Genomic DNA, 27,052 nt, shown 5'->3' with positions numbered 1-27,052 from the left:
TTTATTTTGAAAATATAGCCCTTTTGCCCTACCCAGTTCACCTCAGTGGATAGAGCGTAGGCCTACAGGTTCCAGGTTTGATTCCGGTCAAGGGTAGATGCCTACGTCAGTGATGGCAAACCTTTTGAGCTCGGCGTGTCAGCATTTTGAAAAACCCTAACTTAACTCTGGTGCCGTGTCACATATAGAAATTTTTTGATATTTGCAACCATAGTAAAACAAAGACTTATATTTTTGATATTTATTTTATATATTTAAATGCCATTTAGCAAAAAAAAAAATAATCAACCAAAAAAATGAGAAATGAGTTCGTGTGTCACCTCTGACACGCATGTCATAGGTTCACCATCACTGGCCTAGGTTGTGGGCTCAGTCCCCAGTAGGGGGTGTGCAGGAGGCAGCTAATCAATGATTCTTTCTCATCATTGATGTTTTTAGCTCTCTCTCCCTCTCCCTTCCTTTGTGAAATCAATAAAACTATATTTTTTAAAAAAGTAAATATAGCCCTTTTGTTACAGGACAGTGAAAAGATAGGAAAATTCCAGGGCAAGAGGAATAGGGAAACAGAGGCAGGAAAGTTAAAACAAGACCAAGCAGTGTGGGCAATTTGCAGCTGGCTTCTAAATAACAAGCCATTATCTCCCCCAGACCAAGGACACTAGAGAGCAAATGTTTAAAAATCCCCCTAAGGAAAGAATGCAGGAAAAGAAGGGGGAAGTGGGAAGGGACAAAGGGCAGTTTTATTCCCTAAATCAGGGAGGAGGAACCTTCTTTCCCTGCTAAGGAAGATTTGGATATTTATAACATCATTCACGGTACATTCAAAATTATCAACTTAAAAATGAGCCTGCTCTATTTGCTTAAACATTTAATTAACTCACCCCTAATGCCTGCCTTGGCAGGGCCAGACCAAATGATTTTGCGGGTCTTATACAATCCACCAGTGGGCTGAAGTTCCCCACCCCTGTCCTGAACCCAACAGCCAGTAGTTTCAAGGTTTGACAAGATAAAATTGCCAAGTGCTTCTCATGAATTCTGGGAAGGCCACAGCAAAGTAAAAAGGGCCTTGCAGATTCATTGGCACCAAAATATTCAGCAGAGAAATTCTGAAACCTATAGACAGGAGAGTATATAATGCTGCCAACCCCCACCCAATTCACTCTTCAGGTTAGCCGAGAGCCCATCTGTGCCTCATAAGCCAGATGCATAGATTTACTGGCCTTGCTTCTTTAATAAAAGTGCATGCTTCAACTGGTTTAATAAAATGGGCTTCATCACAACACAATCACCTGGAGTTTCCTCACTTAAATTCATTTATATGCAAAATCAAGAATCAATGTTGGGGACAGCCCTCTCCCTCCAACTCAGGAGGCTGTCCATGACACCTCTCTGGTGTCTGTGAGAGGTGCCTCTAACGCTTTTGCATAGATATATGTTTGTTTGTTTGTTTTGTTTTTAAATATATTTTATTTATTTATTTATTTATTTATTTATTTATTTATTTATTTATTTTTATTTATTTATTTTTTTACAGAGAGGAAGGGAGATAGAGAGTTAAAAACATCTATAAGAGAAACATCGATCAGCTGCCTCCTGCACACCCCCTACTGGGGATGTGCCCACAACCAAGGTACATGCCCTTGACCAGAATCGAACCTGGGGCCTTTCAGTCCGCAGGCTGATGCTCTATCCACTGAGCCAAACCAGTCAGGGCTTTTTTTTTTTTTTTTTTTTTTTTTAATATATTTTATTGATTTTTTTTTTTATATAGAGAGGAAGGGTATATGTTTGTTTTGTTAACATGCAAGAGATTTCTTATTTTTAGGTGAATTAATAAATGTTTCTTAACAATTCTGCATTTTAATTTTTGACATATTAGAAAAAATCAATAGATTTAACTAACATAAACAAAAGCCCTCCAAAAAATTTTAATATACAGTTGTCCTGAGAACAAAATGTTTAAGAATTGCTTGCCTAGAATTATAGATTTGAAAGTCTTCAGCTTAGAGAAAATGTTTTATACCACATTTGGAACAGTCAAAATAAAAATGCAAGGATAGAAACATGAGAGATATCCTCACCTTCCTTCAGTTGATCAACCTCTGTACATTCAATCTGTTTTGCCCTTCAAGTGTCTTTCTAAATTGTCCTCTAGTGGGCATACATCTCTGGGTTAATTCCTTAATTCAGGCCCTCATCATTTCTCCCCTTACCTAGTCTTCTAGCCATTATCTCTATACCACACTATCCGAGTAATCCTTATATAAATCCTGTATCATATGATTTCATATGGAACTTAATGAACAAACTGAACTACCATCTTAAATAGAGACAGATTCATAGATAAGGCAAACAGCTCTGGTGTTGGAGGTGTAGGAGGGGTGGGTGGAAGAATTGAACACCAAAATAGAGAGGATTTATGGACACGGACAACAGTGTGGTGACTGTGGGGGCGGGGTGGTGGTTGAAATGGGCATAGAGGGGATAAATGGCAATGGAAGAAATAAAATAACTTTCCTGGTTATACCTTATCCATATTTGAAAGGGCTTTGAAATCAGCCCCTTGCTGTTAAAATTCCAGCTCCATCGAAATAAGAAAAACTCTTCAGATTGCCTCTAAGCTAGTTCTCCAGGCTCTTATACAAAACCACCTGTAAGTAAATTACAGTCATTCAAACCTCCAGGAAGTTTTTTCTCACTAAAATAGATTTGCCCTGGTTTCAAAATAGTTGTTCAGTTTGTCATACCCCCAAAATGAAATAGCTTAAATAAATAAAAACAAGTCACTGAAACTTCCTAGAGTCATTTTTTCCACACTCTATTTATGAGCATCAGTCATTACCATAAATATGTGACTAGACAATAGTGACTCAAAGGTTTCTTTTCTAATCTGGTAGACAATTATGCAGCAACTAGTGGCCTGCTGCATGGATTCATGCACATTGAAAGGAAATTAATTAAAAGAAATATTTTTCTAATATTTTTCTATTCATCCTTTCTCTATAATAGAAGTGTCAAAGATGAAAAAAATTAGTAAAATGTATATGAAAATAATAGGTAAATTAATTAATAAATAAACAATAACAACATGATATAACAACAAAAAAAAACATGAAATAAAAACAACAAAACATGATATAAAAACAACATTGATAAAAATAATGACTAATAAATTGATTAAACTTACTCTAATATCTCCCTGTATACTTGAGATTGGTGCCCACAAGAGCTTTATACGTATCATGCATATGCAAGTCAACATTTATTTTTAAATTGCCAGTGTTTGTCATATGTTCTGGCCAGTTGGTTGGTGGGCCGGCCAGTCAGCCGGTTAGCCGGTCACTTAGGCTTTCATATATATAGATAGGATTGACTATAAATTACCTGAACACAATGTTTAAATGATTGAAAGCAATCACCCTATGTAAGATCTGCACTTTCTGCTCATTGAAATTGACTGAAAATTTAAATAAACTTGTAATGGACAGTGGTAATGAATTTCATTGCTGTTATTTATATCATCTACTTACAATCTAAGAGTTTTGAATTTATCTGAAACATTCCTTTTTTAGTTATACTATCATCATAGTGTGGCCTCTCCTGCCCCAACCCCTTCATAACTCACTATAAATTAGAGGCAAGGGCATTAGAAGAAAGAATATTCAGTAAAGCTAAAAGTAAACAACTTTTCAGAGCAGATTTTATACCACATTTTCTTCAAACACATCCAACCAAAGGTCAGAACAAAAAAAAACATAGTTTCCAAACATCCTTTCCAAGGGGGTTTATCACTGAGATACATAAAACCACAGTTTCACCTATAATAATCTCCCCCAAAAAATATTTAAAGAGGAATCATAACACAAATGTTGCAATTTCATTAATGTGCACTACTACACTTATTTCTAATCTGTTGTTATAAATATATATCATTAAATTTTCTTAAGCTGTAAAGTCTACCATGAGAAAATTAGTCCTTTCTTTGACATGACTCTGAATTCAAATACCTAATGCAGTGTTATGTGTGCCAACAAAACATGATTATTAATTAAACCACATCATTTCTACAATGAAATAGGCCTATTTATTGTGTTTGATAAGTGACAGATGATGGGAAAAATAGAACACAGTTCTTATTTATTAGAAGAACTTGTTTTGTTTTCATTTCATTTAAACAACCCTGGATGGTTTATTTTTTTTTCAATCTTTAATTTCTTTATTGATTAAGGTATTACATATGTGTGTTCATTCCCCCACTAATCCCCAAGCCCCCCTCACTCATGTTCTTACCCCCCTGTTGTTGTGTTCATTGGTTGGGCTTATATGCATGCATACAAGTCCTTTGGTTGATCTCTCCCCCTTACCCCCACCCTCCCCTACTTTCCCTCTAAGGTTTGACAGTCTGATCACTGCTTCTCTGTCTCTGGATCTGTTTTTGTTCATCAGTTTATGTTGTTTATTATATCCCATAAATGAGTGAGATCATGTGGTATTTATCTTTCTCTGACTGGCTTATTTCACTTAGCATAATGCTCTCCAGTTCCATCCATGCTGTTGCAAATGATTTTTAAATGATTAAATATCAGCTGTTTCTAAGGAATCCCTTTCTCACATAAATTTAAGTATAACTTCCTGTTGAAAGGAATTTTAGAGACAAAATAGGCAGGTTTAGGGGGTCTTAGAGATAAAAAGGGTCCATGGGAAAGGAATGCATAGATGGGGACTTGAAAATGCCAAAATGCTTATCTTGTACAGAGAATAGAGAAATGCCACAGGAAGGGGGTGGTGGGGGGAGGGGGGGGGGGAGAGACAAGGCTGATGGAAACATTTCTGCCCTGAGCAATTAAAACAGCCATAAACCAAGGACAGAGTATCTCTGGCCTGAGCCAAAGATCAAAAGCAACTCCAACAAGCAAGATAAGGGGGAAAGAAAAAAAGGGGGGGGCAACACCTGGGCTTTGAGCTTTGAAACTAATACTATGAAGCAGAGTGACCAATGAGGAAAGCACGGGGGTCCTAAATTTAGAAAAGGTCCAATTAGAAAAGGTCATGTTCAGACTAAGAGCGACAGCCCTCATAAACCCAAGACAAAGAGACTCAGCAGATTTCAGGTTTTACAGATTTAGATTTTAGACTTAGAGTTTTCCCACTAGAGAGAGAGAGAGAGCAGGTTTTTCCCATTTGGGGGGCCCCTCCCCAGGGGGACCTCTTTCGGAACACCGCTGCCCAGATGAAGTTTGTATATGCTTTTAATGAACTTCCACATTTTTATTAAAGAAGTTTGTTAGTTCACAAATTTATTCTTCATCATTGTCGGACAAGAACCCACCAGAAGGAGTCTACACCCTGAACCCCACATTTCACTGTCTCACAGGAATTTTAAAAAAGAGTATTTAATTGCAGCATTTTAGAATCACTTTTATTCTCTTAAATTGAAATGTCTACAAATTTTACATTATCAAACCACTGAAGATTTATGGGGTGTTTTACTTCTGGGGTAGATTGTGATACTGAAAATATAACATGAAGGTATAATAAATAGAAAAGACAGGTTTAGTTGCTTGGTTCATAAAAGAGATCTAAATTACTTGAAATTTTTAATTTCTCAGGGTCATTGTTATACTCATAACTGATAACAATTTATTTTTCAATAAAAAATTGTTTCTAGTAATCTGTTTATGAAAATATAGCAGATTAGAGAGTCCAAAGCATTAATTCCTTTATATCAAAGCTAAAATACTACAAATAATCCTATCTAATAAAAGAGTAATATGCAAATTAACCATCATTTCAAGATAAAGATGGTGGTGCCCACAGCTAATAAGGAGGGAATATGCAAATTAACACGACAAAGATGATGGCGCTTGCTGGAGCCATGGAGCCAAGCCAGCGGAGAGCGAGCGTGGGAGGCTTGGCTTCCTTGGTTGCCCCAGCCGGTTCCATGGCCACTGCCCAGACAAAGCCATAGTGGCAGGGCCGAGGCAGAGGCGGTTAGGGGCAATCAGGCCAGGAGGGGAGGGCAGTTGAGGGTGAGCAGGCCAGCAGGGGGGGTAGTGGGGGCAATTAGGCTGGCGGGGGGGCATTAGGGGGTGAGCAGGCCAGCAGTAGGGGGCAGTTGGGTATGATCAGGACAGCTGGAGGGGCAGTTTGGGGCAAGCATACTGGCAGTGGGAGCAGTTGGGGGCGAGCAGGCCAGTGGGGGGGGGGGGCAGCAGGGGGCAAGCAGGCCGGCAGGGGGTGCAGTAGGCAGCAAGCAGGCCAGCAGGGGGGCAGTTGGGGGTGATCAGGCCAGCAGAGGGATGCAGTTGGGGACTATCATGCTGGTGGGGGGGGGCAGTTGGGGGCAAGCAGACCGGTGGAGGGGCAGTTAGGGATGATCAGGCTGGTGGGGGGGGGGCAGTTGGGGGCAATCAGGCCAGCAAGGGGGGGCAGTTGGGGGTGAGAAGGCCAGTGGGGGGGGGGCACTTGGGGGCAAGCAGGCTGGCAGGCAGAGTTGTTAGGGGCGATCAGGCAGGCAGGCAGATGAGCAGTTAGGAGCCAGTGGTCCTGGATTGCGAGAGGGTGCAGGCGGGGCTGAGGGACACCGCCCCCCCCCATGCATGAAGTTTTTGCACTGGACCACTAGTAATGTAACAATAACAAGAATTCTTCATTCATGAACGACTGAAAGTAAAGAAAAAAATTTCTCAGCGACCAAAAGATAAATAGGTATGAATTCATAGTTCTAAGGGAACACATTGGAATCCATATGTGCTCTGAGTTTTTCTGCCCCTTCTTAGAGATGCTGGGTTTGAAGGTGCTCCATACTCATTGGAGAGGACACATGGGGGCCATGAGCAGAGTGGGAGATCAGACCAAAATTTTTCCTATAAATTGGGACATCTAAACTTTCAAAAACAAATTTTTTTCTCAGCCTTGGCTCTGGGTGGAGTAGAAAAATAGAGAGTACTTCTTGAGATTTCCCAGACTAAGAGTATTCACATGTAATTAGGACCTGGATAAATTGTGCCTAAAAAACTGCCAAAAACTGCAAGGCAAGGTGGATATTCAAGTTCCTGGCAGAAACAAACCTGTATTTCAGCAAAATACATTAAAATCTGGCCTCAAAGGATTTTTGTGGATAGAGTTCCACATTACATTGTTACCCAAAAGATAAATCTGAAGAGATTAAGCAGAATGAAGCAAGAGGGACAAAGAGAGAACAAATGTGAAAAGTTGGTTAAGAGACATGCAGAGAGAATGAAAAAGTCATACATGTGTTTATTCAGAGTTCCAAGAAATAGTTGGAGAAATGGAGAAGAGAAAAGATATTAGAAAGTGATATGCCTGAAAATTTTTCAGATTATGGACATACATAGAATTTCAGATCTAAGAAGCTAAAATAATTATGTACAGAATAAACTTTAACATAAATATCTAAACACATCATTATAAAAGTGAAGAAACCCAAGTACAATGAGATGTTAATAGTTGTTAATGAGAAAAATAAGTTGACTATAGAAGAATGGTTGTCAGATAACCAACTTCTTAATGGCCACATGGACATGAGAAGAGAGCAGAATAATACTTTCAAGGACTGAGAGAAAATAACCCAACTGCTATATCCACTGAGCCTATGTCCAGTAATGATGAAAATAGAAACTAAGTTAGTTTATTACCAAAAAGCCTCACTAAAATAAATTTTTAATATATGCTTTATGGAAAAAGAAAATTATCTCAGGAAGAGATTTGGGATAAAAGAAAGAATGGCATATAAAGAATAGTGTAAATAAGTGGCTTAAACTAAACAAATATTGATTGTCTAAAAATCAAATACATGGAAAAATGTCAGAATAATTATCCTATAAAACTGGAAAAGGAGATCATTCAAGTTAAAGCATTACAAAAGGCTTTTACATATTTTAATAAGAAAGAAAATTAAATATAACTAATAATTAAAAATGGTTAATAATGCTAATTTAGTGGCTACATTAAGTATACATCTTGAAATTTCTAGGATATCACTGGAAGAATAAAGTAGCACACAAATGGAGTGGGGTGGAACTCAATCCAAAAGAAAGCAAGAAAAGTTAAAGAAAAAAATAAACAAAAAAAAATGAAACAAAAGAGGAAGCAATAAATCAGATGGCAAAATTGAATCTATACGCATCAAGTATTATAATCAATGTGTAATTAAATTACACATTAAAAGACTAAGATTTTAAGACTGAATATTAAAAATCCAGCTGTATACCCCTAATAAATATAAAGATAGAGTAAATACATAAAGATAGTTCAAAATAAAAGAATGTAAAGACATACACCATATAAGTAACAAGCTTATCCAATGGACATAAATAACAACACATAACAAATATGGAGATGTGTTCTTTCCCAGTATACATGGAATATTTCAAAATTAGTCAAATACAACTCATTAAATTTCAAACTGCCTGAATAATATAGACCATATTCTCTGACCATGCAACAAAATTTAGAAATCAATTGCAAAAAGAAAAATTAAAGCTCATACTTCTGTTTATTTATATTATTTCTAAAATAAAATTAGAAAATATGTGGAACTACATAATAATGATAAAAAGTTGTAAAAATTTGTTAGATATAGATGAAGTACTTTGCCATTATAGCCTTAAATATTTATTTTTAAAAGGAAAAACAATAAGGTACATTTCCAAGAGCTAAACTTTTTAAAAATTCAAAGAAAGTACAAGGAAATAAATACTAAATATAATACAAAATAAATAAAATTTTATGATAAAAAATACTTTTATAAATTCAAAAGGTTGTCTTTTGAAAGGGAAAATGAAATTTGCAAACTTCTGGGAAGATTAATTGCTATTTAATAAAAGAGACACAAATGAATGATTTTTAGAAATAAAAAGAGCACACAATTTCATATAGAGCAGTTACAAAAAATGAAGAAATGTTATAAATAATTTTATGTCAATGATTAGAAAACAATTGAAATCAGCAAATTCTTAGAAAGAAAAAAAAACACAACAAAAATGACTCAAATAGAAAACCTGAATGGTTCCAAACTGTTATATATATTCAACTGAAACATTCAAAGAACAGCTCATTCACATGGGAAAAATAATCTGGCATCTAACCACACATTGCACACAGAATTAATTCCATATGAATGTCATAATTTAATGAGAAAAGTCAAAAGTTTCAAATTTTAGAAGATGTATGTATGACCTAAAAGAAGCAAAGATTTCCTAGACAGGATATAAAGAAGTAAATTAAAGAAAAATATTGACATATATGACTATATTAAGAACTTCTGTTTATAAAAATATTAACTATAGCCATATTTCCTAGTCTAGTGTATAATTCAGGATTAAATATTATATGTAGTTTTTGTGCAACCTTAAATTAATTTAATCTGGAACAATAACTCATCCTTTCTTTTAGTTTCTAGACTTTAATATATTTGAAAAATACAAAAAATAATATTATTTTGTGAGATCTAATTTAGGTTTGTTTGATACCCCTCATGCTTTGCCTAAGGTTGTGTATTTTTGGCAATAATATACAGAAATTTTTATCATTAAAAAAGTGAAAAGCCCAATGCACCCAAAACATTTATAAACCTGCACTTAAAAACTCAATTTGGCCTGACCTGTGTGGCTCAGTGGTTGAACAGGAGGTCATGTTCAATTCCAGGTCAGGGCACGAGCCGGGTTATGGGCTCGATTCCTACTGTGGGTCAGCCAATCAATGATTCTCTCTTGTCATGGATGTTTCTATCTCTCCCACTCCCTTCCTCTCTGAAATCAATAAAAATATTTTAAAAAGAAACACACACACAATATGTACTCTTCTGTTATTTTTTTAATGTTGGGAGTGCTGAAATGTTTTAGAAAAAAGTCACCAGCATTACATTTTAAAACAGAAAATAATAGGGAGAAGAAAAGGAACTGTCAAAAATAATTATAAAGAATGTAATGAGAGTCATAAGCGAACAATAATAAAAATGTAATAGAATTAGAGATTGAAGAAAATATTTTTCAAGAAGAAAGGCTCTGAGATGAATTCACTGATAAAGCAGCTTTTCAGCTGACCTTGAAGGAGAGCTGGGATTTCCACTGAAAACAACAAGGGTATGAATGTAGAAATGGTTGACTGTGTTTGTTCAGTGGGAGGGGATGCAATTATCCTCGTGTGTAGCATACGCCTACACTAAGGACAGAAACACCTTTGCTGGGGCCGTACCTTGCAGGAGCTGAAAGACCATGCAAAAAGGATGGACTTCATTTGAAAAGCCATGAGGCCTCGTTCACCAGGGAACCAGAGCTCTTCCAGCAGGTTACAGCTCAGATGGAAGGAAAGAAAAGCAAATGGCTTCTGCATAGTTTGTTTCAGTTGTGTGGTTGTTGTTGTTCTTGTTTTGTTTTTCTCGTAACTCTGCTGTTACATAGCTATTCTTCATTTTAGACTTCTTCTTTTATGCTTAATGAAGCTAAAAATTTTAAATCTTTGATTTTGTAATATGAAAACAAAATTAAAATGTTAAGGTTATTTATGAGAGAATTAGAAACTTACCCACTACCATTACATCTATAATTTGACAATAAACTACAATAAGTATGAAATATTTAAATATATAATAAATATGAAATATAAATGTAAATAAAATAATTCTTATAAAATAAAGAGAAATGACTTAATTGTTGAGAGCAAAACAGAGTGCCTGCAAAGGTCCAAAGAAAAAAGATATAACAATGAAGACTAAGAGCAAGGGAGGAAGGGGACTCATCAGATGTGCCCACTCACAGAAGCTGGTAAACATTTTTTTAAGGGGATGATTTCTAAACAACAAAATTCACAATGGTAACACTCCAGAAATGTTCATTGTTTTCATATCAGTTTGAGATCAGATCATTTATATTACATACTAGAGGCCCGGTGCATGAATTTGTGCATGGCGGGTGGGGAGGGAGGGAGGCTGCAGAAGGTTGGCCAGCAGGCCCTGATCTAGTTGTGTAGATGTGCTGAGGTAGTGGCAAGCAAAGACCACAGACAGAGCACCCCAAAGTGGCCTGAACACCAGCTCTGCTTCGCTGCCCAGGCTTGGACTTCCTCACTCTCCCCGGGGCAGAGCTGCTGACAGACAGACAGGTCTTCTCTCCTACCTTGGCCACACATTTTCTCAGGGCTCCACTCCCAAGCATGATAGGTAGCTGACTTAGGCCAATGGTGGTACACAGCCATAGGAGTGCTAGCCAATCAGTGGTTAGGAGCCCAGGAAGGCACGGGGCTGAGCTAGAAGTGGCTGACGGGGGCAGAAGGGCAAGCTGCGTGGTGGGGTGGCAGAGGTAAGATGGCAGTGGTGCTTGCTTTACGTCTTTGCAGTTAGGCTGCTGCCTTGCCCCTTCTGCCCACTCCGAGCTGCTACTCTGTCTTGATCAGCGTCAGGCTTCCCAGACTCAGATTCTCCAGTGCCTGGAGCCTTAGCTGGGTGGAGGGACCAGCCGGGGGGAGGGACCGTGAGAGGTTGGCCGGCCGCTGGCCATGGGAGGTTGGCTGTGGGAGCACACTGACCACCTGGCCAGCCAGGGGGAGGGACTGTGGTAGGTAGGTCTTGCATTGAGCGTCTGCCCCCTGGTGGTCAGTGTGCGTCATAGTGACCAGTCATTCAGTTGTAATGGTTGCTTAGGCTTTTATGTATACAGATAAACAATGCTGTATGAAACCTACACATGTGGACAAACTAGAAGCAGACAATGAGCTAAAGACAAAAAAATAAAGAAGTCGAAGACAGAAAAAAGAGATGAACAATGGTCAAAATAATTATACTACACAGAAAGGTGAGAAACACATATAGGTTTGTATTAATCCTAATTTGGGAATTAAAGAGACAGGAAATTTAGCTTTCTTAATTCCTAAAAAGGAAATAAAATCCTCAAAACAAAAATAATGATATTAAACATATAAATTGTTTTCTGAGTTTTCTTTCTTATATAAATACTAGAGGCCCAGCATGTGATTGTAATCGCGCTAGGAGGCGCCCGGCCTCCCGCCGTGTGAGGAGGCACCCTGCAGGCCGCTGTGGAAGTCAGGCCAGACTACCGCCATAGGCAGCCGGGACCCGTGCCTGACTGGCACCACAGGCGGCCGGGACCATGCCTGATTTCCACCCCATACCCCCCCTGCTCCCCTGCCTGTGTCTACTCCAGGCACGGAGCTGCTGCACCGGCTGGGGCAGGCTCCCCATCTCTGTCTCCGTCTCCGCTCTGGGCATCACCTGCACGCGCAACCACCTCCTGTTTGGTCTTCCTGTTTTGGTGTCCTGGCCAAATTTGCATATTACCTCTTTATATATTAAGATATTAGAACATTTAGTTATTTCCATGACTATTCTCATTATCATGTTTCTAAGTAATAAGTTCCCTTTCTTTTTTATGTAATTTCTCTATGGGATAGAGAAGTAGCAAAAGGACAGTAAAAACTGAATTCCATTATCTTTCATTTTATTTCACCCATTTTTTAAAAACTAGACTTTACATATTCAACACAAATATAGCAATTAGCACTGATTTTGTCAAGGTTCCCAACCCATATGTAAAAGTTATTTCATGCATATTTTGTAAATTGCTTAAAGTTCTACATTCTGATTGCATGTTCATAGTTAAGACAACTTTATCATTTTTGAATGTGTTTTCTTATGCACATTGTTGTGTTTTTCAATTGGTAGGTGCATCTAAGTTACTCTAAGAAATAGAGTCTAAAATTTGAATGTGGGAAGATGAGAGCTAATGATGTCTTCAAAATAATCCTAGTTTTTCATAAAGCATGAGGGTATTTTAATTTAAATATCAATAGGAAAATAATTTGAAGATACAGTGGGGCCTTGACTTATGAGTTTAATTCATTCCGTGATGGAGCTCGTAACTCAAATTACTCTTATGTCAAATCAATTTTCACCATTACAATGAATTGAAATGCCATTAATCCGTTCCGGACACCCAAAAAACACCGCAATTATTCTGTTAAATGTTTTTAAATAAGAAAAATGTATTTAAAAATAACGAATATTGTATAAAAACACAATACTTAACAATAGAATGTAGTGCAATAAACTTGTTTTATTAAGTTTAATGTACAGCATTTACCTTGGAGATCAAATGACTTAAAGATGCTGATGGAGTTGGAGGAGAAAGGCTGAACTGAATAACTGAATACAGTAACTGAATCTTATTTGCTGATTTTTGCCCTTTTCGCCACGCTTTCATCACTTTCATCTACAGGAGTTTTCGATAAAAACCTGTCCAATGAGACCTGTTCCATCCTCCCTTTCAGAATATTTCTGAAATGAGTTAGGCAAGTGTCATTAAATAGCTCCATCGCACACCCAGTTGCATTTTTTTCTGGATGTTTCTTTTGAATAAAGTCTGAAAGTTCCTCCCACATTCCCAACATTTCCTTTATCTCACTTATAGAGATAACCTCCTCCTTCTCCTCCGTGTCGTCTATTTCCTGCAAAACCTCCGTGTGCTGCTGCGTCTGTAGCTCCTTTAGCTCCTGCACTGTCAGTTCCTCGGAGTGCTCCTTGATGAGCTCCTTGATGTCACCTTCCTTTATATCCGCGCTCGCTGCCTCACCATGTCTGACAGCGGAGTGAATGCCGGTCCTCTTTTTAAAATTTTCGAACCAGCCCCAACTGGCTTTAAAGGGCTCACCCAATGCCTCGTCCATTGAAGTGCCTGGGGTCTGCTACAGCAAATCAGCGTAAATAGCTCGCGCCTTCTCGCAGATTGTAGCCTTCGTCACGGTATCTCCTGCGAGCTGCTTCTCCGTTAACCACACCATTAGCAGCTTCTCCATATTTTCATGGATTGATGTCCGCTGTTTAGAAATGATTTTAACGCCCTTGGCTGGAGTTGTAGCCCGTATCGACTCCTTCTGCTTCAGTATGGTGCAGATCCTAGAAGTGCTACGCTCATACTGCTTCGCCAAGTCGATTACACGCACACCTTGGTCATGTTTTTCGATAATTTCTTTCTTTAATTCAATGCACATCATCCACTTCTTCTTCTCAGCACTGTCCTTCGCACTTACTTTCTTCAGATCCATGGTTGAAAAAACGAAGTTTTGCAAAATAACTGCAAGCACAAATGCGAGCACAACACTGATGCTTCAACTAAGAGCTAACCGCTTAAAGTGAACGAGTGAGACAGGTGACTCTGGGCTGATGTTGTGGTGTTCACTGTGACGTTCGCTGTGCCAACTAGCGGTGGGGTATCTGAAGCTGGCTCATAACCCGAATTTTAGCTCACAACTCAAAGCAAAAAAATCGGCTGAGACGGCTCGTATCTCGAAAAACTCATTAGTCGGGACACTCATAAGTCAAGGCACCACTGTATACAAGAACTCCACTGACATAACCACCTAAAGATATTCATCATAAAATAAAACAAGACAGCCGAAACCGGTTTGGCTCAGTGGATAGAGCGTCGGCCTGCGGACTGAAGGGTCCCAGGTTCGATTCCGGTCAAGGGCATGTACCTGGGTTGTGGGCACATCCCCAGTGGGAGATGTGCAGGAGGCAGCTGATCGATGTTTCTCTCTCATCGATGTTTCTAGCTCTCTATCTCTCTCCCTTCCTCTCTGTAAAAAATCAATAAAATATATTTAAAAAAAAAAAAAAAAAAAAAAAAAAAAACAAGACAACAACAGGTTTTTTGGTCAATATTTTTATGTAATAGTGACAGCATAACTTAAGTGGCCATAACTCATCTCTTTAAGGAAATAGAAATGATAGGTGTGGAGAATCATTTAAAGTTTTGCCACCAATTTATAGTGCTCATCTGTCTTGGGGATGGGGGAGTAGGGGGGGATTAGCATACAATTACTTGTATTTTATGTGTATTGTATTGAAACATTTTCAGAGTTTCCAGTTGTAACATTTTTCCTTTTCAACAACAACAAAACACACACACAAAAAACTTAATGCACTTGAGGAAAACAAAAAAAAAACAGAGGTAAGAAAAAACTTGAGGACTGCTAGTTTCAAAATTTTACTGTATAGTCAACATTTCCCCTTTCTTTTCCTGAAAATCATTCCAAAGATCAAGATTGAGAAACAATTATGCAAATGTCCTATTGACTGAAAATAGAAAATAGTGAAATTCTAGACCTCCAGATTAATGGAGTGGCTCCAAAACCAGTGATGATGAGCTAAAGCGTGTGCAGTAGGAAACAGGGGAAAGAAATCTTGAAGACTTAATCTAGAAACTTCAGGTTTCAAGAAGAGCTAACAAACCTACCTCCCTCTAAGGGTAGGGGCCACACATTTTTATATTGTAGACATAATGCAACAGTTTCAGGTGGAAGCATCTGTGAAAGCAGTTTGGTTCCAAAAAGCAGAGAAAGTAGGGTTAAATGAGGAACTACACAGAAAAGACATATTTGCAGAAAGCAATCTATATGTGTGGAAAAAGAGAAGTAAAGGCTTTCATTGTGGGGGAGAAAAACGGAAGGAACAGAACAAACAACAAAAGCCCACATTGCCTACCTACATTGGCTAGACAAAAAAAACACAAACTCACTTTGTTCAGTGGCACAAAAACAAAACAAAACTGAGCAACCACAGGATCTATATAAAGATTCTACAAGAGAAAGAGAAAAAAATAAAACCAATGGCACATCAGAAACACACAACTAAGAGCATGTTGCCATAAGAGAAATGGAAAATTGTGACCAAGCATTTCACCGTGAATTTTAAAAATGTAATAAATAGCAACCACCTCTTTGAAGCAATTATATATTGCAGAATGCAAGATGTTAAGGAGCAGTTAGCAAGACAAGAATAAGAGATGAATTGTAAACTTTCAATGCTCAACCAAACAGTATAATGGAAAATAGTAAAAGCACCATAAAAGTGAGAGATAAATTGGACAGTATACAGGGGAAAAGAAAGTACTGAAAACATAAGAAGACAGCAAAAACTGATGTGATACTCCAAACTAAGTAATGAATATTAATAAAGAATCAAAATGAATTGTTTGAATGTGTCATAAATAAAATAAATTCAGCCTACACATAAAGGAATCATCATAATAAGATTGTTCACATGTTTAAGGATATAAATCAAGACATTGTTCCTGAACTAAAAGAAGACTTGAATCTACATCTTGGGGAGGGAGTGGGACTGATACAAAAATAGCCAGGTCTCTGGGCAAACCAGTCCAGAACAGTCAGTGCTACGATAACGTTTCAGTGAAGTCATTAGATTTAAAACACAAATGAAGAATCCTTTAGTTAACCAGGCAAATAAGATCTCCCTAAATCCTACAATGCTAGAAGAAAGAAGAGTAACATGGTCCTCAGTCAAACTGTACTTCAAGTACAAGATAGAAGACAAAGACTTTTGAACATGCAAGACTTCAGAAACATTGCTGCCAAGGGCCCTCCCTCAGGAATCTAGGACCTCAGGAATCTAGGAGAGGGGACTTATCCAACCAAGAGATGATTAAAAATTCAGTAACAAACTTGCCAACAGTATAAGGTCCTTTTGGAAGTAAATCCTCCCCCAGTGGACAGTGGAGGCTTATGAACCTTTGTAGCTCTTGACAGCTTGACTACAACCACTGATCCAGAAATCTCCCAGCTGAGCCGCTCCCAGATTCCTCAACAATAGAATCGGTGATAGAACCATTGTTTATTGTCTTAAGTTGCTATATTTTAGGGTAGCTTTTTAGGCAACAATAGATTACTGAAACAAGGCTTTAAAAACATTGAATTTGGAGATGTTGGAAGGCTGGAAAATAGAAAGAGGATTTTTTTAAGGGGAGTTGTTAATGTGCTGAGTCCCCCATCCACCATAGGGAAACCTGAGGGGTATCACCATCCTCACCCATAGTGATAAGGGCTGCCAGCAGACCACTGGGGGTTGATATGTGCTCTCTGGATGTATAGAAGACTGAGACTCATGTTAGGCCCATGTTTGGAAATGATTACAAGAGGCAAGAGGTTGTGACTGCATTGTTGCTCTGAGGCAGGATGGTGGTGGCTATGCTGGGAATGGCTTGCCTGTGCAGTTTGTCAGGGCAAAAGACAAAGGAATGGTTTTACAGACAGACCTGGACCAGGTGAGAGAGAGAAAGGCCCAGCCAGGAGATATCTCAGAGAGACTTTGATCAAAAGAGACACATGAGGGTTTTTATGGAAACCCACAGTTAGAATCTATAGAAGGTGGACCGCCACACTAGATGCTTAGAAGAGAGGAAACACTCAGTATGTAACTGCAGGCGGGACATCCTAAGTGAATGAGGGGATCACCCAACAACCCAGAAACATACTCCAAGAAAAAGAGCCAACACTTCCTGTATTATATAACTACTGGGAAATAAGAACCCCACCTCTTTCCTGCAGCTGGAACACCAGGAGTTAAAGGGAAAGTGCAGGTTGAGAAAAGCAGCGAAGGGGCTGACCATGGCAGCCCTTACACACCAAGCCTGAAGCAGAAGAGACAGGGGAGGGCGAAGCTTTAACATTATAAGCCTCAGAGCTTTGACTGTTACATGGAACTGTAATTAATTAATGAAGGAGCCCTTGCATTTTGCTCTTTAACACAATGGATATGTGATTAAAACAAAATTTGTTTTTAAAGTTAATAAAAATAACAGTATTTTATGCCAGTAATAGATATCATCCAATCATCAACACAACAAAAACTCTGAGTTCTAAACCAGACCTTCAAACATTGGACTGCTACTGCGTGGTAACATTACAGCAAGTTAAGTAGGAAACTAGCTTCTAGCAGCTTAGCATACCATTTTTGTTCAGCCAAGTATAATCTTATATAAGCTTCCCTAAGAAATATGTTTATGAACCATTTTAGAACAACCCATAAGCCCTTATTGGAATATTGCTAAAAACTAACAACCTCTATGCATTTTGAGGAAAGTGCAATATACTCTTAAATAAATTCACTTTCATTTTTTCTTTTTTATCCTAACATCCAGATATTCATTCTTTAAAAAACTTTTGATTTTTTTTAAAAGTATAATAAATAAACAAAAATAAAAACAAATAGATAAGGAAGATTTGGTAACACTACCTTCGAATATGATGCTCTCGATTACAGAGATGTAGTCTTCGGGCCCCTGCTCAGTTGAGATCTCCCATCTGCCTCCAGGGACATTTAACAACTTGTAGAGCTCATCTGAACTCGCCACCCCACACAGCAGGGTAACCACACTGTCTGGTGAGTGAAGTACCTTTTCCAGGAACTGACATTTCTTTGGAGTTAAGTCTTTAAGCAGGCTCTCTGATAGTATCAAAAGTTTGCATTTGTAAGAGTTTAAACTCAGCAATTCCAAATCCCGAAGAGAGAAATTCTCCAAGCTGTACAACAGGATTGCTTCTCTTTTCACAATATGTAAAAATACTTTCCTCAAGTACAGAGCCCATTCCTCAGCATCCTCTTCATATAACATCAGGATGTCTTTTGTATTTTCTGGGAAAAGAGACAATAATATATTACTTTTCTTATATTTAAAATGCTAACAGATGGTTATATTGTTATTTCTCAAACACTTTAATGTACTCCTTAGGGAATGTATTAATTTGCTTATATGAGAGACTAATAATACAATTCATATTATCCCCATCATAATCATATGGGATTAAACTAATCCTTCAGAAGCAACAGAGTTCACGCTTTGTGTAAGTCTGCACTGTATTCACTGTACAAATGTGAATCTAGAAGATGCTCAAAGGAAGTGAGAGGCCTGGCAGTAGAACAGGAAGAATATTCTATAGAATTAGGGTATGGCTCTGCCAGTAACCACAAATTTACCTAGGTTATGATATTTAACCCCTTTGACCCATTGTTTCTTTTACCTAATGAATCAGATTATTCTGAGAATAAGAGAATTTACATTAGAGAACCTTAAAATTTTTCTTCCTGGTCAAGATGGGTACATAAAGACAGGTTATAGAATTTCCATGCCCAGAACACCAACAAAATAAAAATAAGAAGAAATTCAATAGTAAAAAGAACCAATAAAGGGTAATATTGCCTGTCAAAAACTATAAAGTTGATTCTGATAAAATAAATAGAAGGTTCTGGTGGGGAAGTACTAATCCTAAGCTTATCTCCCACCCTAGAACTAGTACCAATGAAAACCACCAGTTTTTCTCATGATATAAAAACTATCTCTGATGACAAATGCTTTCTCTTTCAACTCATTGATTCCTACAGGATGCCTAGCACTATTTCTTGAACAAATATTTGACAACAATTTAAAATATATTTACATATACAGAATGAGAAAAAAAACATCTGGCAGAAAACATATGAGAAGCATATACTAGTTGTGTATGAATCATCAGTAAGTTGTTATTCTCTATGTAGTGTCTCACCCAGCCTGAATGCTAATAAATTGTTGAACAAACACAGACAGAGTGTCATAATTCAGCATTTTTATGTTTGAGGAACAGTAGAGGAGATATTATAACTAGCCAGAGTAACTGCTGTATAGTTATGGAATAATTGCAGTAAAACTTAAATCAATAATATTTTTAATTACCAAGTACTTGAAATAAAGTAGGACTTTTCCTATTTAACATATGTTATTCACTTAATTCTCAAATTACCCTGTTAAGAAGTAATGTGATTCTGATTTTACAGATGGGAAAATGAAACTGGTATTGGAATTAGGATTCTAATGCAGGCAGTCTGACTCCAGTCTGTACTTTTAACCTCGAAGAGCAAAGATCACAGTAACATTATTTAAAAGATTCAAATAGATTTATTATAGTGAGATGAACTAGATTAGTTAATATTAAGTGGTCTATAAATTAATGCTAAATATGCAATGTATGTGAAAGCTTACTGGGAATCTGATTTCCTCTCAAGGGAAAAGATAAAATAGACTATATGATGTACTCTAAGAGCAGTTATCTATGAAGAATTTATAGAACTTCCTTCTTGACCCTCAAATTTAAATCAATAAAATTATAGACTAAACTATGAAGGTATATTAAAGTATAGCATGAATACTGCCACATTATGTGGTTGGGTATCACACTACCATAGAAAGACAATCATAAGAAATCAATTCCAGAGACAATCATAACCTACCTTTCAAAACTGCCCAAGAAAATTACTCTTTCTCAATACTTTATGGCTATTTTTTCTTATGTTGAAAGTGAGTTTTCCTTTTACATTTGTATTGACTTGCACTGAATCAATAATCGCTGTTTGACAGTTTTTAAAAACCTGAGGATTAGCATTTAAAGCCAACCCTTCCTTTTCTATAGATTAAATTATTTGGGTCTTTTAATCTTTAATTTTCTCAATTATTACTTACTAATATTTTCCATGTACCAAGGTATGTTGCTAAGCATTTAACATGCATTACTTCATTTAATAGTCACAAAATTGCATGAAGTTAGCTTTATTATTCTTATTTTACTGATAATGACATTGAGTGACACTGAGCCTCAGCGAGGTTAGGTCAGGGCCATGAAGATAGTAATTGATATTTCTGCTGCTTTCTAATCTTTTTGTCTAAAACTGCACTGAGTCAAACTGCAAAAGTCAATAAAAGGACTTTTCATATCCATGGTATTCTTTTCCCTTATCCTAGAAAATACAAGCATGTCTTTGAGTAACATCTGAACTATAGATCCAATAAGAGTTCTCTATGAAGTCTCAAAAGGAGCCTACTGGCCTTGACCTTGCAATGCACTTCCATTTATACACTTAAACTAAATAAAATGGTAATCATCATCCTTCCCATTTAAGGAGCTCTATCGTCATTAAGGTTGGCCAATTTTAATAGGCTGTGAAATGAAACAATAAATGATGAACCTAAAATATAGAAATGCAGAATTTTCATTCCTGAAACCTTCAATTTGTGATTAAGTTCTGCAAATAAAGTATTTAAAATGCAAATATCCAATCTAGCAACATAAAGTAAATGAGAATATTACACAATGGTAGGAATAAAATGGAGCCATATTAATTTTTATAAATGTACTATAAAGTGTTCTTTCAGATTTCATAATAATGCCTTATTTATCTTGCAAAATATTATAACAAATCCTTAAACTTGAAAGTAATTGTATCAGTAACATATCAATAATTGCTTTGGCACCAATAATAGATTATACTACATTTTGCCAAAAGAATGAGATGTCATAAATCAAAATTCTTCTTAATACATATTTATAGCTTCAAATGGTAGATTTTTTCTTTTTTAATAAGATCCCATATCTTCCTCATGTTTGTGCATAATGAAGAAAGATTACATGTATATCTATTCAATATTATACTTTTTCTAACTGGTAACCTAAGTACAGGAAAAACAAACAGAAAATTACAAAGAAATGATTTGCAGCCATAATGGACTCAGTAGTGATTGAAAGAAACATTAATCTCGATATAATCACACACAAATATATTAGTACTCAGATTATATAGTAAATATAACTGGAATGATCTTATACTCTAACTTTGTACTCCAGTACAACAGGGGAACAAAACTAGGGATTTTCCATAGGATGAAGGTAGTAAAACAGTATAACTCATATTTCTCCTCCAGGAAAGTTGGTTAATTTCACTTATTCGTAGTGGCAAAAAGTACCAGGTGTTTTCTGTATATATCTGTAGTAGATGCTGCTGATGTCCATCCCATATCTCTCTGGCCACCAGCTACATCTTGATGGTCAGTTGTTAAGCACACTGACCTCTGCTTTGCTGGCCTGGGGACTTTCTTTGGAGCTGCGGGAGCTGCCTCAGCCCATGTAACTGCCTGGCAGATCAGAAGTGCTGGGGATTTAGTGCATAGAGGGCTGGCGGGGGGGCCGGGGGGTGGGTGTCAACCCTAGTTAATGAAGGATGGAAATCAATGTGCACAGAACTCAGCTTCTGCCATCTTCAGTGGGGCAATTCTGAGGTTTGTTCTACAGAGTAATGAGAGGGTTTCCAGGGCTATTGAATTGTAACTGCTCATAATATTATTCTGCTAATTAATATACACCTTATTGCTTTTCCCCCCTTCTTGTCTCACATTTCCCATTTTTCTCACTAGTACTGAGCTCACCTCTAAGTAAAATACCTGCATTTGTGTCCATTTCTCAGTCTTCTTCAAGGGAAATTAACATATATGTTAATTAACCTAGTTCTTCCTTTTAAATACAGGAAAGTACCAACACATTTTAAGATTATGCTTTTCAGCTACAGTGAAAAACATCCAGTAAATTTATTTTTATACAAATGTAAAACTTTCCCCTTTCTTCTTCTGTTTAAGATGCAAATAGATGTTTTCATGCTTTACAGAACAACCCTGGAGGATATGTTTTTTCTCTAAAAAAACATAGTGTTAACTTTTACACATTTATTTTGCTAAGACCTTTTACTCCTCACATATAAACTGCAAATGTTCAACTCCCATTGCTATCAGTTTTTATCACTAGAACATATTGTTAATATTTTACTTAAAATTATAAACATAAGATTCTAGATCTGTAAGGAGGTTTTAAAATGTTTCAAACTTATTTAGTCCAAGTTTGTGCAATTCTATTTTTTTAATGTCCATCTCCTTTCCCAGCTCTGATCGCCATTCCTCTACAGATTATTGAATCTAAGATAACGGTGACCATAAGACAGCCCTTTATTGTAAGAATACTGTGATCAAATAAGCTATAATACACTATAAGTTTTAGGATGAATTCTGATTTCAGAGAATTTGAGTAGGCCAAAACAAACAAACAAAAACATTGTCAGAATCGATTAAATATGGTAGTAATATCATCTCACACAGTCTCTTAAAGGGCTTCACATTTCTCCACTTCACACTCAAGAACGATTTCCTTAGGACCTGAATATTTTCTGTGATCTCTCCAGATTGAATCTTCCCCTAGAGAGCATGCATATGCACTCAGAGTTACAACTTCAGTAGCAGACAAACCCCCTCCAAGATTCTTAAACTAATGTAAAACAACGGTTTTAACAAATTGGAACCATAAGAATTCAGAGAAAAGATTGGGGCAGAGATAAGGCTGAGAACTTTTTAAAATATATTTTTATTGATTTCAGAGAGGAAGGGAAAAGGAGAGGGAGAGAGAGATAGAAACATCAATGATAAGAGAGAATCATTGATCAATTGCCTCCTGCATGTCCCACACTGAGGATACAGCCCCCAACCTAGGCATGTGCGCTTGACTGGGGATTAAACACTGAGCCACACCGGCTAGGCTAGGTGAGGCTGAGAACTTTTAACTCCCAAATGTCCTTGGCTCTTTCTTTACTGGGGAAACCTACATTCCATCTAAAAACAAACAAACTAAAACAAAATAAAAAGTTTTCAAAATTTTCGCTTGCAGCAATTGCCTTAGAAGTGATGTCAACTTTTTTCATTATGTATGCCAGGAGTGGGGAAATTCCAGACCTTGGGAGGGCCATATAAGGCCCACAAAATCATTTGATCTGGCCTTGCCAAGACATGAGGGGTGAGTTAGTTAAATGTTTGACCAAATAAAGCAGGTTAATTTTTAAGTTGATAATTTTGTATGGCCTGAGAATGATGTTATAAATATCCAAGTGGCCCTGGGTAGAAAAAAAGGTTCCCCACCCCTGATTATGCCAACACCCCTCAATAATTGCCTCTAAGATCAATACCTAGAGTTAAACCCCATAAGTGAAAGAAGTATTTGAGAAACTATTTCATACACAGAAATTATTATAGGGTTTTGCCCATATGTATTAGCAAGAGTCTGAAAAGTTCATATGGTTTTTAATATTTATTAGACCAAGAAGGACAAAATGGATGATTGAATCTGGTTGAATTTATGAATATGATTGTATTCACACAGGATTCAGGTTTTAATGTTGTCTCAATTATCTGGGATGTCCTTAACAGCCTACTAGAATGGATAATTAAAGCTTGGGCTACGTAGTGGTCTGCAGCCAATGTGATTACATAGTCAATAATTGCCTGCCATCAAGGAGAAAGGGGGTCACAGCTATACTTCTTCTATAAAGGGCTAGGTAATAAATACTTTAGGTTTTGCAGTGCACATAAAACATCTTCTCTTCTCTTTTTCTTACCTCTTTCCATCCTTCCTTCCTCCCCTCCTACTTCCTCCTCTTCCTCCTCCTCTTTCTCTTCTTCCCTTTAAAGTGTGAAAATGATTCACACAGGCTGTACACAAACAGGCCACCAGCTGGGTTTTGCCTATTGGTTGCAGTTGCTGACCTTTGCTCCAAAGAGTTCTGGCATTCGCTTCACCAAGCTATAAGAAATCCAATCATGAAAGCTCTGTGATGTCTGCCCCTGTAACCTGGAGCCAATGATGAGAACTAGATATTTGAATTGAACTTTTGATGTCAATGGGAGATAATGAAGTCTGAATTGATGAAGAATGAATGGCAATACTGAAGCATTAAAGGCAATTCAAGAAACCAACGTGTTTTTCCCTGCAGGGGCCTGTTGTAAAGAATATATCTGAGGGTCCTTAGGAATGAAATGTATGTATAGCCCACAAAGCTCTAATTTCATGTTTATAAAGAAAACAATTTTAGATTTGAGTGCAAAAACTAACTGGAGTTACCATGGTTGGGATTCACAGCCTCCTATCTTGTTTCAGACTCATAGTCCTTTGACTAAGGGAAGGCCAAGTCCCTTTGAGAAAGGATGCTTCTCTGTGGCTAAACATGTATATAATGAATCCTTTTCCAAGCATTCTCCAGTCCTGCAGCTATGTGTACTGGGGGAAAAAGGAATATCCACATCTTCCAGTTCTTACTAGTTACCATCTCCACTGACAAATTCCTAAAGACCCAATATGCCACCATGGCACACATGTAAGAGTGGGAACTTATGGAAATAAGGTGTAATGGTGTATCACATCAAGCCTTAGATGTATCTCATAGAGATACTCTGTGAGTATTTTTAAGCCATGAATGTGTAGTGGCAATATATACACATAAGAAATGGCTGAATATTTACAGAGAATGAGAATATTATGGTAGGAAGGAAAAAATATAAGTCTCTGGAACTGTTCAACCCCGTTCCTCCATCATCACCAAAATAACAAACTAAAACAAATACTGGGATAATTATAAAGATTAGTGCCACCAACAAAAATTTGAATGATGTAATAATGGTGGTATTGCTTCACATCTCTGCTTAGCTCATTGGTTTGCTGGTATAAAGCAACTGGTGATTTTCATAAATATAACCAGGTGTTGATATCAACGGCTGTTGTACACATGACCTCTTTACTGGATATGAATGTGTCTGAAATGTACTAGTACCAGTCCCAAGTGAATGGTGGCTGCATTTCAGGCTCACTCATGGTGGTCCCTGAAAAAGAATGGTGGGAGGAAATTTTCCTAGTTGTCCGAACCTTAAGCGGTCTCTCTAATTGTCCACTTTGCTTTGAAGAAAAGGCCTGGGCTATGGATCTATATTTGTTAAAAGAAGAAAGAGTGGACAAGGATATGCTTATTTCAGAATTAAAATATATAAACTAGGTTACTAATTAAGAAAACATATCTTTGCAATATGAGCCTACAAGTTACTTTCTTCTATGTAATGATATCTTTGCATTCTTTGTATCTTATATAAATGCAAGTTAGCTTTGAATTCATGTTTCCCTGTTTCTTTGTGAGTAATTGGGCTAGTATAACAAGCCTATGGCCACATTGGTGATCAACAAATGCTTGCTGAATATTTTCTAGAATTACAACTGAGGTCCCAATAGGATCAAGGTTAGATCATTTTTTTATATGGCTGTAAAAAAAATTCATCTTGGAAATACCTTTCCCTGTGGCAAAGTACTTTCCACAAACATAAAGTTAATTTCAAAGAAAAACATATAATTCAGCAAAGTTGGGATACAGATCTTGAAGATATGAAACAGATATTATCCTTGAGTAATTATACCACTAGACTAAATTTTCATGACTTACACGGATTTGCCAAATGCATAAAAATGTATACTAAAAATCAAATTTTAGGGAGAAGATCCAAGATGGCAATGTAGGCAAATGCCTGTACTTGCTGCCTCCCACAACCACATCAAAATTACAACTAAAGTACAGAACAACCATCATCTAGGACCACCAGAAAGCCAGCTGAATGGAAGTACTACAACTAAAGAAGTAAAGAAGCAAGCACACTGCGACTAGGAGGAGGTACGGAGAGTGGAATGGGCTGGTCCGGCACCCACATGGGCTGCTTTTTTAATCAGGAGGGAGATTGCCTCTGTGGAGGCTGCCCAGAGGACTAAGGGGTCCCAGGCCCACACCAGATGCCCAGCCAAGGGTCCCAGAGCAGGGAAAAGAAGTCTCTATTGGCAGTAAGAATTACAGGCTGTAAAAACCAGGGCGGATTGGGGCTGAGTGACACACAGGCTGCTGGGGACCCAGCTGCTCCTCTTAAAAGGCCTATACCACAAACTTAACTTACAAGGTCCTGCTTCCTCCTGCTCCCTCTGAACTCCAGTGCTGGGAGAGGCTCTGGGGAACCCAGACACATACAGGGGGAAACTGGGCTGTCTGGCATCAGGGCAGGAACTCGGGAGCAGCTTTCTTCAAGACAGAGCTGCTGGCAGTGGTCATTGTTCCTGTGCTAGGACCTCCCCTTTGCAGAGCTGAATGGCAGCCATTGCTGTTTGCTCCACCCTGGTGATCCCCTGAGACCTCACCCCACCCAATTTATAAACCCACCCAAGCTGTATGCAGCAGCTTTTGCATATGAATGCCCTGTCCTTTCTCAAGCTAAACACCTGTCAAACAAGATGCAGCTGGTTCAGGAGCTCCAAACATCAATAAAAGGCCCAAGACCTGGCACCAGCACCAGCCTGCCTTGCTTCACAGCTGGGCCTTGTCTAGGCACTGCCAAACCCAAACAAAGAGGAGGATCTGCAGATCCCTCTGTAGCTCCTGGCTGGTGGCCCCAGGCAGTGGGTGACTTTGCACCTCCCTGGAGACCCAAGAGCCTGTGTACCCAGTGGTCAGTGTGAGACCATACCAGATTACAACTCTTCACATCCATAAGTGACACACTCATGGGGCAGACTCAGCGAG

At 37.8% G+C, this 27,052-nt stretch overlaps 1 protein-coding gene across 2 annotated transcripts in view; it reads right to left on the bottom strand.

Moving 5' to 3' along the window:
• The window catches only part of BANK1 (B cell scaffold protein with ankyrin repeats 1), a 336,360-nt gene that overhangs the window by 276,932 nt on the left and 32,376 nt on the right, over positions 1 to 27,052 (bottom strand). For both annotated transcript variants that reach the window (XM_036340817.1, XM_036340827.1), the window contains exon 2: positions 18,068 to 18,466. In XM_036340817.1, coding sequence (XP_036196710.1) covers positions 18,068 to 18,466 — 399 coding nt within the window. The remainder of the gene's footprint in view (positions 1 to 18,067; positions 18,467 to 27,052) is intronic.

Source organism: Myotis myotis, unplaced genomic scaffold (assembly GCF_014108235.1).
Source record: "Myotis myotis isolate mMyoMyo1 unplaced genomic scaffold, mMyoMyo1.p scaffold_m19_p_1, whole genome shotgun sequence".
Taxonomy (NCBI): domain Eukaryota; kingdom Metazoa; phylum Chordata; class Mammalia; order Chiroptera; family Vespertilionidae; genus Myotis; species Myotis myotis.
Note: the sequence above shows the minus strand (reverse complement) of the source record. Positions and strands in the feature narration are given on the sequence as shown.